Raw genomic sequence first — 14,926 nt, forward strand, 5'->3', positions numbered from 1 at the left:
GATCACATACGTCATCACGCACAGCCAATCAGAGCTGTGCGGCGCCTAAACAAAAAATAAACCACGTTTCCCAAGAGTCCTAGCGACGCCGGGCGGGACGCGGTGACGTCACCTCGCTGCCGCAGCCAATCAGCGGGCCGGGAGAGTGTTGTTCCCTCCGCGCCGCACGCTGGGTGTCTGTGGGCAGGTAATGTGGGTGCTGGGTGCCCGGGGGAAGGCGGGGGCTACACACACACCTCCGGGTGTACAGTGCCGCAGGGAGACGCATTATACGGCTGCACATTGTACAGGGGCTTCCTGTGTCTCGGGCTGAGGAGTGCGGGTCACTGTGTCAGGGGAGGGATGAGCCTGCGGGTGTGTGACAGCCCCGGCATCATAACAGAGGATAGGGGCACAGTGTATATGTATTATAGGGGAGGGGGGCACAGTGTATATGTATTATAGGGGAGGGGGGGACAGTGTATATGTATTATAGGGGAGGGGGGGGACAGTGTATATGTATTATAGGGGAGGGGGGGACAGTGTATATGTATTATAGGGGAGGGGGGGGACAGTGTATATGTATTATAGGGGAGGGGGGGGACAGTGTATATGTATTATAGGGGAGGGGGGTACAGTGTATATGTATTATAGGGGAGGGGGGTACAGTGTATATGTATTATAGGGGAGGGGGGGGGACAGTGTATATGTATTATAGGGGAGGGGGGGGGACAGTGTATATGTATTATAGGGGAGGGGGGGGACAGTGTATATGTATTATAGGGGAGGGGGGTACAGTGTATATGTATTATAGGGGAGGGGGGACAGTGTATATGTATTATAGGGGAGGGGGGCACAGTGTATATGTATTATAGGGGAGGGGGGGACAGTGTATATGTATTATAGGGGAGGGGGGGGACAGTGTATATGTATTATAGGGGAGGGGGGGACAGTGTATATGTATTATAGGGGAGGGGGGGACAGTGTATATGTATTATAGGGGAGGGGGGGCTGCACAGTGTATATGTATTATAGGGGAGGGGGGGCTGCACAGTGTATATGTATTATAGGGGAGGGGGGGCTGCACAGTGTATATATGTATTATAGGGGAGGGGGGGCTGCACAGTGTATATATGTATTATAGGGGAGGGGGGGCTGCACAGTGTATATATGTATTATAGGGGAGGGGGGGCTGCACAGTGTATATATGTATTATAGGGGAGGGGGGGCTGCACAGTGTATATATGTATTATAGGGGAGGGGGGGCTGCACAGTGTATATATGTATTATAGGGGAGGGGGGGCTGCACAGTGTATATATGTATTATAGGGGAGGGGGGGCTGCACAGTGTATATATGTATTATAGGGGAGGGGGGGCTGCACAGTGTATATATGTATTATAGGGGAGGGGGGGCTGCACAGTGTATATATGTATTATAGGGGAGGGGGGGCTGCACAGTGTATATATGTATTATAGGGGAGGGGGGGCTGCACAGTGTATATATGTATTATAGGGGAGGGGGGGCTGCACAGTGTATATATGTATTATAGGGGAGGGGGGGCTGCACAGTGTATATATGTATTATAGGGGAGGGGGGGCTGCACAGTGTATATATGTATTATAGGGGAGGGGGGGCTGCACAGTGTATATATGTATTATAGGGGAGGGGGGGCTGCACAGTGTATATATGTATTATAGGGGAGGGGGGGCTGCACAGTGTATATATGTATTATAGGGGAGGGGGGGCTGCACAGTGTATATATGTATTATAGGGGAGGGGGGGCTGCACAGTGTATATATGTATTATAGGGGAGGGGGGGCTGCACAGTGTATATATGTATTATAGGGGAGGGGGGGCTGCACAGTGTATATATGTATTATAGGGGAGGGGGGGCTGCACAGTGTATATATGTATTATAGGGGAGGGGGGGCTGCACAGTGTATATATGTATTATAGGGGAGGGGGGGCTGCACAGTGTATATATGTATTATAGGGGAGGGGGGGCTGCACAGTGTATATATGTATTATAGGGGAGGGGGGGCTGCACAGTGTATATATGTATTATAGGGGAGGGGGGGCTGCACAGTGTATATATGTATTATAGGGGAGGGGGGGACGGTGTGTATATGTATTATAGGGGAGGGGGGGACGGTGTGTATATGTATTATAGGGGAGGGGGGGACGGTGTGTATATGTATTATAGGGGAGGGGGGGACGGTGTGTATATGTATTATAGGGGAGGGGGGACGGTGTGTATATGTATTATAGGGGAGGGGGGACGGTGTGTATATGTATTATAGGGGAGGGGGGGACGGTGTGTATATGTATTATAGGGGAGGGGGGGACGGTGTATATATGTATTATAGGGGAGGGGGGGACGGTGTATATATGTATTATAGGGGAGGGGGGGACGGTGTATATATGTATTATAGGGGAGGGGGGGACGGTGTATATATGTATTATAGGGGAGGGGGGGACGGTGTATATATGTATTATAGGGGAGGGGGGGACGGTGTATATATGTATTATAGGGGAGGGGGGGACGGTGTATATATGTATTATAGGGGAGGGGGGGACGGTGTATATATGTATTATAGGGGAGGGGGGGACGGTGTATATATGTATTATAGGGGGGCTGTATATTGGGGGGCTGTACAGTATTCTCTGACCTTTCCTCTTCTCTTGTAGACTCGGTTACGGAGGATTCACATCCAGGTTCTCCAGAAAGGTCGGCGCTCTAGAACCCCAGGGCGGGGGGGGGGCACCTAGAACAGATCTGGAATCTCCTTTGTCTCTTGCAGGATGACGACTTGTCTGGTTAAGGGGTGTGCCATAAGCTGGAGGAGCTCCGCCCCCGACCTGATACTCCACCCCTTCCCGGATAACGTGGAGCTGATCCGGACGTGGCTTCTGAGGACCGGACTCCACTTCCAGGACATCAACAAGGTGTCCCAGAAAATATTTGAGGACCAGGCTCAGTCTGAGTACAGGATCTGCTCGCGCCACTTCCCTGCAGACTGTTACACCACCGAGGGGTCCGAGAAGACGCTGAAGAAAGACGCCGTGCCCACCCTCTTCATCCAGCAATCCACCTACGCCTCCCGGGTGGTGGGATCCAGGGTCGTCCAGATCAAGACTGAGGAGTCAGATGACTGCTCCTCCCCCCCATCACCAGCCACAAGCTCCGGCCACCCCAAGAAGAAGAGGCGGCCCCGCCGCCCCCCGAATGCTGGCACCAGCCCGCACCGCTCCGAGCAGGTACCACCCCACCTCATCCATAATACCCCCAGGAGGGGAGAGAGGAGGCGTGTACTGAGAGACTAAGAGATTATATTCCTGTACATAGGGGGCAGTATTATAGTAGTTATATTCTTGTACATAGGGAGCAGTATTATAGTAGTTATATTCCTGTACATAGGGGGCAGTATTATAGTAGTTATATTCCTGTACATAGGGGGCAGTATTATAGTAGTTATATTCCTGTACATAGGGGGCAGTATTATAGTAGTTATATTCTTGTACATAGGGGGCAGTATTATAGTAGTTATATTCCTGTACATAGGGGGCAGTATTATAGTAGTTATATTCCTGTACATAGGGGGCAGTATTATAGTAGTTATATTCCTGTACATAGGGGACAGTATTATAGTAGTTATATTCTTGTACATAGGGGGCAGTATTATAGTAGTTATATTCCTGTACATAGGGGGCAGTATTATAGTAGTTATATTCCTGTACATAGGGGGCAGTATTATAGTAGTTATATTCCTGTACATAGGGGCAGTATTATAGTAGTTATATTCCTGTACATAGGGGGCAGTATTATAGTAGTTATATTCCTGTACATAGGGGGCAGTATTATAGTAGTTATATTCTTGTACATAGGGAGCAGTATTATAGTAGTTATATTCCTGTACATAGGGGGCAGTATTATAGTAGTTATATTCCTGTACATAGGGGGCAGTATTATAGTAGTTATATTCCTATACATAGGGGGCAGTATTATAGTAGTTATATTCTTGTACATAGGGGGCAGTATTATAGTAGTTATATTCTTGTACATAGGGGCAGTATTATAGTAGTTATATTCCTGTACATAGGAGGCAGTATTATAGTAGTTATATTCCTGTACATAGGGGCAGTATTATAGTAGTTATATTCCTGTACATAGGAGGCAGTATTATAGTAGTTATATCCCTGCACATAGGGGGCAGTATTATAGTAGTTATATTCCTGTACATAGGGGGCAGTATTATAGTAGTTATATTCCTGTACATAGGGGCAGTATTATAGTAGTTATATTCTTGTACATAGGGGGCAGTATTATAGTAGTTATATTCCTATACATAGGGGGCAGTATTAAAGTAGTTATATTCCAGTACATAGGGGGCAGTATTATAGTAGTTATATTCTTGTACATAGGGGGCAGTATTATAGTAGTTATATTCTTGTACATAGGGGGCAGTACTATACTAGTTATATTCCTGTACATAGGGGGCAGTATTATAGTAGTTATATTCCTGTACATAGGGGGCAGTATTATAGTAGTTATATTCTTGTACATAGGGGGCAGTATTATAGTAGTTATATTCTTGTACATAGGGGGCAGTATTATAGTAGTTATATTCCTGTACACAGGGGGCAGTATTATAGTAGTTATATTCCTGTACATAGGGGGCAGTATTATAGTAGTTATATTCTTGTACATAGGGGGCAGTATTATAGTAGTTATATTCTTGTACATAGGGGGCAGTATTATAGTAGTTATATTCCTGTACATAGGGGGCAGTATTATAGTAGTTATATTCCTGTACATAGGGGGCAGTATTATAGTAGTTATATTCTTGTACATAGGGGGCAGTATTATAGTAGTTATATTCTTGTACATAGGGGGCAGTATTATAGTAGTTATATTCCTGTACATAGGGGGCAGTATTATAGTAGTTATATTCTTGTACATAGGGAGCAGTATTATAGTAGTTATATTCTTGTACATAGGGGGCAGTATTATAGTAGTTATATTCTTGTACATAGGGGCAGTATTATAGTAGTTATATTCCTGTACATAGGGGGCAGTATTATAGTAGTTATATTCCTGTACATAGGGGGCAGTATTATAGTAGTTATATTCCTGTACATGGGGGGCAGTATTATAGTAGTTATATTCCTGTACATAGGGGCAGTATTATAGTAGTTATATTCCTGTACATAGGGGCAGTATTATAGTAGTTATATTCTTGTACATAGGGGGCAGTATTATAGTAGTTATATTCCTATACATAGGGGGCAGTATTATAGTAGTTATATTCCAGTACATAGGGGGCAGTATTATAGTAGTTATATTCTTGTACATAGGGGGCAGTATTATAGTAGTTATATTCTTGTACATAGGGGGCAGTACTATACTAGTTATATTCCTGTACATAGGGGGCAGTATTATAGTAGTTATATTCCTGTACATAGGGGGCAGTATTATAGTAGTTATATTCTTGTACATAGGGGGCAGTATTATAGTAGTTATATTCTTGTACATAGGGGGCAGTATTATAGTAGTTATATTCCTGTACACAGGGGGCAGTATTATAGTAGTTATATTCCTGTACATAGGGGGCAGTATTATAGTAGTTATATTCCTGTACATAGGGGGCAGTATTATAGTAGTTATATTCTTGTACATAGGGGGCAGTATTATAGTAGTTATATTCCTGTACATAGGGGGCAGTATTATAGTAGTTATATTCCTGTACATAGGGGGCAGTATTATAGTAGTTATATTCCAGTACATAGGGGGCAGTATTATAGTAGTTATATTCCAGTACATAGGGGGCAGTATTATAGTAGTTATATTCCTGTACATAGGGGGCAGTATTATAGTAGTTATATTCCTGTACATAGGGGCAGTATTATAGTAGTTATATTCTTGTACATAGGGGGCAGTATTATAGTAGTTATATTCCTGTACATAGGGGGCAGTATTATAGTAGTTATATTCCTGTACATAGGGGGCAGTATTATAGTAGTTATATTCCTGTACATAGGGGGCAGTATTATAGTAGTTATATTCCTGTACATAGGGGGCAGTATTATAGTAGTTATATTCTTGTACATAGGGGGCAGTATTATAGTAGTTATATTCCTGTACATAGGGGGCAGTATTATAGTAGTTATATTCTTGTACATAGGGGGCAGTATTATAGTAGTTATATTCTTGTACATAGGGGGCAGTATTATAGTAGTTATATTCCTGTACATAGGAGGCAATATTATAGTAGTTATATTCCTGTACATAGGGGGCAGTATTATAGTAGTTATATTCCTGTACATAGGGGGCAGTATTATAGTAGTTATATTCCTGTACATAGGGGCCAGTATTATAGTAGTTATATTCTTGTACATAGGGGGCAGTATTATAGTAGTTATATTCTTGTACATAGGGGGCAGTATTATAGTAGTTATATTCCTGTACATAGGGGGCAGTATTATAGTAGTTATATTCTTGTACATAGGAGGCAATATTATAGTAGTTATATTCTTGTACATAGGAAGCAGTATTATAGTAGTTATATTCCTGTACATAGGGGGCAGTATTATAGTAGTTATATTCTTGTACATAGGAGGCAATATTATAGTAGTTATATTCTTGTACATAGGGGGCAGTATTATAGTAGTTATATTCCTGTACATAGGGGGCAGTATTATAGTAGTTATATTCCTGTACATAGGGGGCAGTATTATAGTAGTTATATTCTTGTACAGAGGGGGCAGTATTATAGTAGTTATATTCCTGTACAGAGGGGGCAGTATTATAGTAGTTATATTCCTGTACATAGGGGGCAGTATTATAGTAGTTATATTCCTGTACATAGGGGGCAGTATTATAGTAGTTATATTCCTGTACATAGGGGGCAGTATTATAGTAGTTATATTCTTGTACATAGGGGGCAGTATTATAGTAGTTATATTCCTGTACATAGGGGGCAGTATTATAGTAGTTATATTCCTGTACATAGGGGGCAGTATTATAGTAGTTATATTCCTGTACATAGGGGGCAGTATTATAGTAGTTATATTCCTGTACATAGGGGGCAGTATTATAGTAGTTATATTCTTGTACATAGGGGGCAGTATTATAGTAGTTATATTCCTGTACATAGGGGGCAGTATTATAGTAGTTATATTCCTGTACATAGGAGGCAGTATTATAGTAGTTATATTCCTGTACATAGGAGGCAGTATTATAGTAGTTATATTCCTGTACATAGGGGCAGTATTATAGTAGTTATATTCCTGTACATAGGGGGCAGTATTATAGTAGTTATATTCCTGTACATAGGGGGCAGTATTATAGTAGTTATATTCTTGTACATAGGGGCAGTATTATAGTAGTTATATTCCTGTACATAGGGGGCAGTATTATAGTAGTTATATTCCTGTACATAGGAGGCAGTATTATAGTAGTTATATTCTTGTACATAGGGGGCAGTATTATAGTAGTTATATTCCTGTACATAGGGGGCAGTATTATAGTAGTTATATCCCTGTACATAGGGGTCAGTATTATAGTAGTTATATTCCTGTACATAGGGGCAGTATTATAGTAGTTATATCCCTGTACATAGGGGTCAGTATTATAGTAGTTATATTCCTGTACATAGGGGGCAGTATTATAGTAGTTATATTCTTGTACATAGGGGGCAGTATTATATACATGTACATAGGAGGCAGTATTATATTCCTGTACATAGGGGGCAGTATTATATACATGTACATAGGAGGCAGTATTATAGTAGTTATATTCCTGTACATAGGGGGCAGTATTATAGTAGTTATATTCCTGTACATAGGGGGCAGTATTATAGTAATTATATTCCTGTACATAGGGGGCAGTATTATAGTAGTTATATTCCTGTACATAGGGGGCAGTATTATAGTAGTTATATTCCTGTACATAGGGAGCAGTATTATAGTAGTTATATTCCTGTACATAGGGGGCAGTATTGTAGTAGTTATATTCCTGTACATAGGGGGCAGTATTATAGTAGTTATATTCTTGTACATAGGAGGCAGTATTATAGTAGTTATATTCCTGTACATAGGGGGCGGTATTATAGTAGTTATATTCCTGTACATAGGGGGCAGTATTATAGTAGTTATATTCTTGTACATAGGGGCAGTATTATAGTAGTTATATTCCTGTACATAGGGGGCAGTATTATAGTAGTTATATTCCTGTACATAGGGGGCAGTATTATAGTAGTTATATTCCTGTACATAGGGAGCAGTATTATAGTAGTTATATCCTGTACATAGGGGGCAGTATTATAGTAGTTATATATTCCTGTACATAGGGGGCAGTATTATAGTAACGTCCAGTGATCTCTGTGTATTTTGCAGGATGAGGCGACGTCTCGTTGTATTGTTACAGAATGTCCTAACTTCATGGAGTTGCAGCACCCCGGGGTCTGTGTCCATATGTTTCCCAGTAACTTTGCTTTGGTGAAGTTGTGGCTGCAGCAGACGGGGCAGAACTTTGGTGACCTTGACCTTGCGGCGCGGCAGGTTATGGACATGAGCCCGCTGGAGAGGTTTGGGATGTGCTCCGATCACTTTGCCCCCGGTAGTTACATGATTCATGGGGCGACTATAAGGCTGAAGCAGGACGCTGTTCCCACCATATTTCCCGGCCTTCAGAGGAACATTATAAAGGAGGAGGAGGTGGAGGTGCCGCTGCACTCGGACTCCAGCTACGACGGCTCGTACCCCTGCGGTGAGCAGCCCACTGTGTATGCAGAGTATAATACCAACCTGAGGCACGTGGGCACCAGCACTGACCCCACCTGGGGGGTGCGCAGCATCGGGGTGCTCACCAGGCCCATACTGGTCCGGGAAGCCTCCACCTCCACACGGATGGGAAAGTTTTATAATGGACTGAAGCCGGCGCTGTGCTCAGCAGACAAGGCCGTCCAATGCTCTGAGTTTGATCTCAATCGGCGGGATGATTCTTGGAACGTACGGCCTGATTACCTGTATCGCTTCGGTCCTGCGGTCCCCCCAAGAGATCTGAGTCCTGGAGGGGCAGATCCAAGGCAGCAACCAGAACCCGATCTGCAGAACTGGACTGCGTTACTACAGGGTCTGACCCCAGACAACTCGCGCCTGGCCAGGAACGTCCCCGTCAAGGACAGCAGGTTGTTCTTTGCAATGGAGGAAGTGATGGTAAGTCCCCCTCTGACTGTAAGTGGTCAGTGGTGTGTGCACAGTCCTTGGGGTGGATGATGCGGACCCCCTGGTTTGTGTCTCTTCAGGTCTCTCTCATGCAGCATCTGCTCAACGCTCCCTTTATTGAGGAGGCCTCCAAGATGATGACCCAGAAGTTCCTGAACCAAGTCCTGGAGATCGTGGCTCTTCTGACTGGCGATGTAAGCTATAGGGGTGCGCCCCCCACCCATGAATGGAGCACTACACAGCTCCCCGTAGTGGTCCATTGCCTGTCCCTGTGCTGACATGTTGGGGTGTTGCTCGGTCACCACTGGATATAAGTGATGGGCGAGGCAGGAGATTGATGAGGATCGAGGACTAACGTGTGCTGTGTCTCTCTATACAGAAATGGATTCTGGCAGAAAGAGACGACCACGAGGATGATCCCGAGGAGGTGAGTGCGGCCGTATATCCTCAGGTCATGATGTTCCCGCTGCCTCTCCTCCCGGGGCTCAGCCTGATTTCCTGCGTTGCAGGTGCCGGTGAAGTGCGACGACGTGGCCATGTATTTCTCCATGGAGGAGTGGGACTATATTAAAGCGCACAAGGAGGAGTACAGGGACGTGATCACCGAGGAGCCGCAGGACCTCACCGAACTGCCCGATGATACGGATACAGGTAGCACGGCTCATTACACTGGTATCTTCTACGTCTTGTTCACATTGGAGCACATTTACTTACCTAGTCCCTCCGAGTTCCTACGACAATGCTCTGTGCGGCAGTTCACTAAGATCGTGCGCCGATTTATGTTGCATGAAAGCCGGCGCCGCTGTGCCAAAATCTGATCGCGTGCGGCACAATCCCCTTCTAAATACCTGTTCCAGCGACACAAATCCGCTGTAAATGCGATCCCTTAGTAAATAAGCCCCATTGTCTAAATAACGTGTAGCTGCTGCGGTAAACATTTGGAGCTTCACTGAACCACATTGCAGATGCTCCAGGGATCAGTCCACTGCAGACTCCTCTGCAGGACATCTACCACCAGGATGAAAGGCTGTATGCAAATGAGCTTGAGGGGCTCCAGGCTTCATTAACATCTATAGAGCTTGGAGCCCCTCAGGCTCATTTACATACAGTTCTTCATCCTGGTGGCAGATGCCCTTTAAACTCTTCTAGCCATAGTATTAAGGACACTAAACCCACAACCTATTAGAACCTTTGGATGATTTAGTGTCCAGTATCACAGGGACAGGTTCCGTGTAAAGGTTATGCTGGACATATCCCAAAGCTGGTGAAATCTGCGTCCTGACATCTCGTCTTCTCTCACATAACAGATGAATCGGTCAGCGAGGAAGAAGCCAAAGAGACGACTCAGCAGCCGAACTCTCCGGAATGGCTGCCGGAAGGCGTTGTCAGCGAGTACAGCGAGTCCGAGCTGTTGTCGGAGGACGATGATGACGACTCGGTGCTCGGAGACGAGGACTACTCCTCCAGCCTCCCCGGATCTTCCACTTTCCTTAAGGACGACGGTTCATCCAACGAAGGCTCGAAAATGAAGAAATATAACTTATTACGTAAAAAGGGAAGGATCTACCACTGTAAGAAGTGCGACCTGACCTTCCCCAAAAGACTGGCCTTCAAGAGGCACCTCAAGTCCCAGAAGCACCTGAAGAGCTTTGAGGAGGAGGTGGATGTGCGCTGCGAGGACTGCGACCAGGTGTTTGTCACCAAGTCCTTGCTGATCAAGCACCGGGCGGAGAACCACGCCGTGAAGCGCTACGCCTGCACCATCTGCGGGATCCAGTACGACTACAAGTCCCAGTTCATCATCCACCAGAGGGCGCACACCGGGGAGAAACCTTTCGAGTGTGAACAGTGCGGCAGGAAATTTGGCCACAAGTGCAGCCTGCTGGTCCACCAGAGGAGGCACACCAAAGGCAAGACCGTGTCCTGCAGCAAGTGTGACCACCGCTTCGACACCAGGTCCCAGCTGGCCCGACACGAGAAGATCCACGACCACGAGAAGCCCATCATGTGCCGCCTGTGCGGGAAACGCTTCGCCCACAAGTCGCATTTCATGAAACATAAATGGGCGTTCCACCACGAGGAGGTCTAGAGGGACAGCGACATGTTTCGTTATTGTGAACGTTCACCACAAGTGCCGCGGCGCCGGGTGCAGAACACCTTCTGAGGACTTGGCTCGTTTGGAAAGTTTGGTTTTTTTGGATCTTGTTTCTCCATCATCCATAGGGAGGCGCCAAACCTTTGGGGGTTTAGGTTGTAGTTTGAGTGATTGTGTAGCATCCAGAACCACCGGGACCCCCCACGGTCTTCACGACTGCTTCATCTCCACCACATGATCCGGTTATGTACAGGGAGGAGGATGGGGCACCATAGACCCCGCGGATTCTGATAGAACTGTAAATGTCCATGGCCCCTTCTGCTAGGAGCGGGGACCTGCCTTACCCCCTCCTGCCCCCATGCTCACTACAGCGCAGTATTACAGGACTCCTCCCCCCCATTGTAGCACTTAGTAGTCATTGATATTAGTCGGTGACCTCGGGGCGAGGAGAGATGTCAGTGCAGGACACGGCTATGGAGGAGGCCTCCCAGCAGGTAGGGGGCGCTATGGCACATCGGGAAGCTGGTGCCCTGAGATGATCATTCGCATCATGTTTGGAAGTTGGAGCACCCCATCTGCCCCCATATGGTTTAGGACCCCTTTAACTCTTTGTTGTCCCTTAGTTTTGTGTTATTACTTCCGTTTCTCTCTGTTCTTTGGGTCTCCAGATCCTGGTCCCTCGGCCGCCATCGGGGGCTTCTATAGACGGGTGACATGATTCCTCATCGCAGAGACCCTTCCTCATCATTATTGATACATCTATGATTTAGGGCGATGCTTAAACTGTGGAACGATGAGGCCTCAGAGCAGAAATAAAGCTGATGTTAAACTATAGTGGAGCCCGTGTGACCTGCTGACCCCGCGCTGCACAGACACGACCCCTTCCGCTACATGACCCCGCGCTGCACAGACACGACCCCATCCGCTACATGACCCCGCGCTGCACAGACACGACCCCATCCGCTACATGACCCCGCGCTGCACAGACACGACCCCATCCGCTACATGACCCCACGCTGCACACACACGACCCCATCCGCTACATGACCCCACGCTGCACAGACACGACCCCATCCGCTACATGACCCCACGCTGCACAGACACGACCCCATCCGCTACATGACCCCACACTGCACACACACGACCCTGTGCTGCACACACACGACCCCATCCGCTACACGACCCCGCGCTGCACACACACGACCCCATCCGCTACATGACCCCGCGCTGCACACACACGACCCCATCCGCTACATGACCCTGCGCTCTGCACACACACGACCCCATCCGCTACATGACCCTGCGCTCTGCACACACACGACCCCATCCGCTACATGACCCCACGCTGCACAGACACGACCCCATCCGCTACATGACCCCGCGCTACGCACACACACACGACCCCATCCGCTACATGACCCTGCTCTGCACACACATGACCCCATCCGCTACACGGCCCCGCGGTGCACACACACACACGACCCCATCCGCTACATGACCCCACACTGCACACGACCCGGTGCTGCACACAAACGACCCCATCCGCTACACGACCCTGTGCTGCACACACACGACCCCATCCGCTACACGACCCTGTGCTGCACACACACGACCCCATCCGCTACACGACCCTGTGCTGCACACACACAACCCCATCCGCTACACGACCCTGTGCTGCACACACGACCCCATCCGCTACACGACCCCGCGCTCTGCACACACACGACCCCATCCGCTACACGACCCCGCGCTGCAGACACACACGACCCTGCGCTGCACACACACGACCCCATCCGCTACATGACCCCGCGCTGCACACACACGACCCCATCCGCTACATGACCCCAACCGCTACATGACCCTGCGCTGCACACACACACACACGACCCCATCCGCTACATGACCCCGCGCTGCACACACGACCCCATCCGCTACATGACCCCGCGCTGCACACACGACCCCATCCGCTACATGACCCCGCGCTGCACACACGACCCCGTCCGCTATACGAGCCCGCGCTCTGCACACACGAGCCCGCCCGCTACATGACCCCGCGCTCTGCACACACGACCCCATCCGCTACATGACCCCGCGCTGCACACACGACCCCATTTGCTACATGACCCCGCGCTCTGCACACACGACCCCATCCGCTACATGACCCCGCGCTGCACACACGACCCCATCCGCTACATGACCCCGCGCTCTGCACACACGACCCCATCCGCTACATGACCCCGCGCTGCACACACGACCCCATCCGCTACATGACCCCGCGCTCTGCACACACGACCCCATCCGCTACATGACCCCGCGCTGCACACACGACCCCATCCGCTACATGACCCCGCGCTGCACACACGACCCCGTCCGCTACATGACCCTGCGCTGCACACACGCACACGACCCCATCCGCTACATGACCCCGCGCTGCACACACGACCCCATCCGCTACATGACCCCGCGCTGCACAGACACGACCCCGTCTGCTACATGACCCCGCACTGCACACACACACACGACCCCGTCCGCTACATGACCCCGCGCTGCACAGACACGACCCCATCCGCTACATGACCCCGCGCTCTGCACACACACGACCCCATCCGCTACATGACCCCGCGCTCTGCACACACACGACCCCATCCGCTACATGACCCCGCGCTCTGCACACACACGACCCCATCCGCTACATGACCCCACACTGCACACACACACGACCCCATCCGCTACACGACCCTGTGCTGCACACACGACCCCATCCGCTACACGACCCTGTGCTGCACACACACGACCCCATCCGCTACACGACCCTGTGCTGCACACACGACCCCATCCGCTACACGACCCTGTGCTGCACACACGACCCCATCCGCTACACGACCCTGTGCTGCACACACACGACCCCATCCGCTACATGACCCCACACTGCACACACACGACCCCATCCGCTACACGACCCTGTGCTGCACACACGACCCCATCCGCTACACGACCCTGTGCTGCACACACACACGACCCCATCTGCTACATGACCCCGCGCTGCACGCACGACCCCATCCGCTACATGACCCCGCGCTGCACACACACGACCCCATCCACTACATGACCCCACACTGCACAGACACGACCCCATCCGCTACATGACCCCACACTGCACACACACGACCCCACACTGCACACACACGACCCTGTGCTGCACACACACGACCCCATCCGCTACACGACCCTGTGCTGCACACACACGACCCCATCCGCTACACGACCCTGTGCTGCGCACACACGACCCCATCCGCTACACGACCCTGTGCTGCACACACACGACCCCATCCGCTACACGACCCTGTGCTGCACACACACGACCCCATCCGCTACACGACCCTGTGCTGCACACACACGACCCCATCCGCTACACGACCCTGTGCTGCACACACACGACCCCATCCGCTACACGACCCCGCGCTCTGCACACACACGACCCCATCCGCGACACGACCCCGCGCTCTGCACACACACGACCCCATCCGCGACACGACCCCATCCGCTACATGACCCCGCGCTGCGCACGCACGCACACACACACGACCCCGTGCTGCGCGCACACACACACACGACCCCGTCCGCT

At 49.1% G+C, this 14,926-nt stretch overlaps 1 protein-coding gene across 1 annotated transcript; it reads left to right on the plus strand.

The window, feature by feature from the left end:
- The first annotated feature begins 67 nt into the window (after nucleotides 1–67).
- Nucleotides 68–12,128, plus strand: LOC140065176 (uncharacterized). The gene is made up of 8 exons (XM_072112741.1): nucleotides 68–187; nucleotides 2,670–2,709; nucleotides 2,783–3,239; nucleotides 8,376–9,197; nucleotides 9,287–9,400; nucleotides 9,586–9,633; nucleotides 9,716–9,857; nucleotides 10,514–12,128. Exons 3-8 carry the CDS (start codon nucleotides 2,784–2,786, stop codon nucleotides 11,293–11,295), a joined length of 2,364 nt encoding a protein of 787 aa, XP_071968842.1. The 5' UTR covers nucleotides 68–187; nucleotides 2,670–2,709; nucleotide 2,783; the 3' UTR covers nucleotides 11,296–12,128.
- Nucleotides 12,129–14,926: the final 2,798 nt, after the last annotated feature.

Source organism: Engystomops pustulosus, chromosome 6 (assembly GCF_040894005.1).
Source record: "Engystomops pustulosus chromosome 6, aEngPut4.maternal, whole genome shotgun sequence".
NCBI classification, from domain to species: Eukaryota; Metazoa; Chordata; class Amphibia; order Anura; family Leptodactylidae; genus Engystomops; species Engystomops pustulosus.

Excerpts from the sequence above, each read along its gene's own strand:
- LOC140065176 (XM_072112741.1), top strand. The coding sequence starts at position 2,784 with ATGACGACTTGTCTGGTTAAGGGGTGTGCCATAAGCTGGAGGAGCTCC. Across the intron at positions 3,240-8,375 it reads GCCCGCACCGCTCCGAGCAG|GATGAGGCGACGTCTCGTTG; the intron begins GTACCACCCCAC and ends TGTATTTTGCAG. Across the intron at positions 9,401-9,585 it reads TGGCTCTTCTGACTGGCGAT|AAATGGATTCTGGCAGAAAG; the intron begins GTAAGCTATAGG and ends CTCTCTATACAG.